Source organism: Helobdella robusta (assembly GCF_000326865.2).
Source record: "Helobdella robusta unplaced genomic scaffold HELROscaffold_10, whole genome shotgun sequence".
In the NCBI taxonomy this organism is placed as follows: domain Eukaryota; kingdom Metazoa; phylum Annelida; class Clitellata; order Rhynchobdellida; family Glossiphoniidae; genus Helobdella; species Helobdella robusta.
The window spans coordinates 1,715,121-1,716,735 of record NW_008703571.1 but is presented as its reverse complement, the minus strand read 5'-3'; the positions used below and the strand labels follow the sequence as shown (position 1 = coordinate 1,716,735).

Genomic DNA, 1,615 nt, shown 5'->3' with positions numbered 1-1,615 from the left:
TTTGACGGTTTGTATGTTGTAATGTATAAGTTTGTATGTATTGTTTTTTGTTTGTTAAGTTTGTATGTATTGTTTTTTGTATGTTATGCTTGTTTGTTCTCATGTTGTTTTGTATAATTTTGTATGCTAAGTTTGTATGTTGTTTTGTCCTTGTATAACTTTTTATGCTTTTTGTATGTTAAGTTTGTATGTTTTTTTGTATGTTGAGTTTGTATCTTTTTTTGTATGTTAAGTTTGTATGTTTTTTTGTTGTTTGTAAATGGCGGACGGCCGTAAAATTATTATTAGCGAACTTTTATGGTTTTTCAACCGTTATAGCGATAAATTTAATGATAATGATAAATTTAAGAGTTCCGTTATAAGTTTTTATACCGCAGCTGGATTTCAAGATGCTCACAAAGTTCTACTTTATGAACTTGAGACTTTAAAGAAAGAAAAGGTCAAACTATCTTCCAAAGGTAACACAAGAGCAGAAAAAGCAAATGACATAATTGAAATGTTCAACCTGACGTCTTCGGAAAAAATCAGAGATAATTTGCCGTTGTTTGCTGTTATTGCAATTGAACGTCTGCCCAATGATAGTTGTCAATTTGACTCTATAAGCTTAGTTGATAAATTTTCTAAAATTGAAAAAATAATAGATGACAATAATAATATATGCAAAAAAATATGGTCTAGCTCTTTAAAAAATAACAATAATAATATGGTTACAAATAATAGCCATAGGTATGCAAGTAGTGTGAAATTTGGCACTTCAAAGTCTAACTCTACACAGCCCTCTAAACCATCCAGTTCAGCAATAACCACTGAATGGGGCTCTGATACTAACTTAATAAATGATGATAATTTCAACAAGAAACCTGCTAAAAACAATAATACAAATGATGATAATATAAAAATTAACTCACAGTCAGATGACAGTGATAATGATTTTAAAACTGTTGTTAATAAAAAAAAAAAAGAAAACTAACCAATATGTACACCACAGCAGTAAAAAGTAATATCAGAAAATGTTCAGGCAAATCAAAACTTGATTTGGGGTTTGCAGCTAATGATCCCCCAGTCAAAAAATCCATTCTTTATGTGGGCAATCTCACTTTCTGTAAGACTGAAGTTATTGCAAAACATTTGGAAAAGGCTGGCATTGATCTCATATCATTACATCCCATTAAGAAAAAAGAAAAAGATAGTGTTAGTAACAATAAAAATATTGATGGTAGTACTTCATTTCGCTTGTGCTTGCCGCTAGACCAAAGTTTCAAAATTTTTGCCGATGATTTATGGCCCATGAACACCGTAGTGCGGGATTGGATATTTCAGAATAAACCCCAAACTGTTTAACCATGGCGTCATTTGAAACTTTCAACATTGTTGATTCAAATGTCAATGATTGTAGATACTATAGTTATGATAATTTTATAAATCAATTTTGTTCCAATAGTAATTTTAAAATTAACTCTTTTTCTTTTCTACATCTAAATTGTCGGAGTGTTACTAATAAACTGTCAGATTTACAAATTTTGATTAAATCATTTTCTAACATATTTCATTTCATTATTGTTTCTGAAACCTGGTTAAATGACGTTACATGTAAATTAGTTAATATTGATTCCTA

At 29.4% G+C, this 1,615-nt stretch overlaps 1 protein-coding gene across 1 annotated transcript; it reads left to right on the top strand.

Moving 5' to 3' along the window:
- Positions 1-259: 259 nt before the first annotated feature.
- HELRODRAFT_166645 (hypothetical protein) lies at positions 260-1,341 on the top strand (the record flags this gene model as incomplete). Its single annotated transcript, XM_009011870.1, has 2 exons — positions 260-909; positions 963-1,341. The coding sequence occupies 2 exons, from the start codon at positions 260-262 to the stop codon at positions 1,339-1,341; spliced, it is 1,029 nt and encodes a 342-aa protein (XP_009010118.1).
- Between the last annotated feature and the right edge of the window lie 274 nt (positions 1,342-1,615).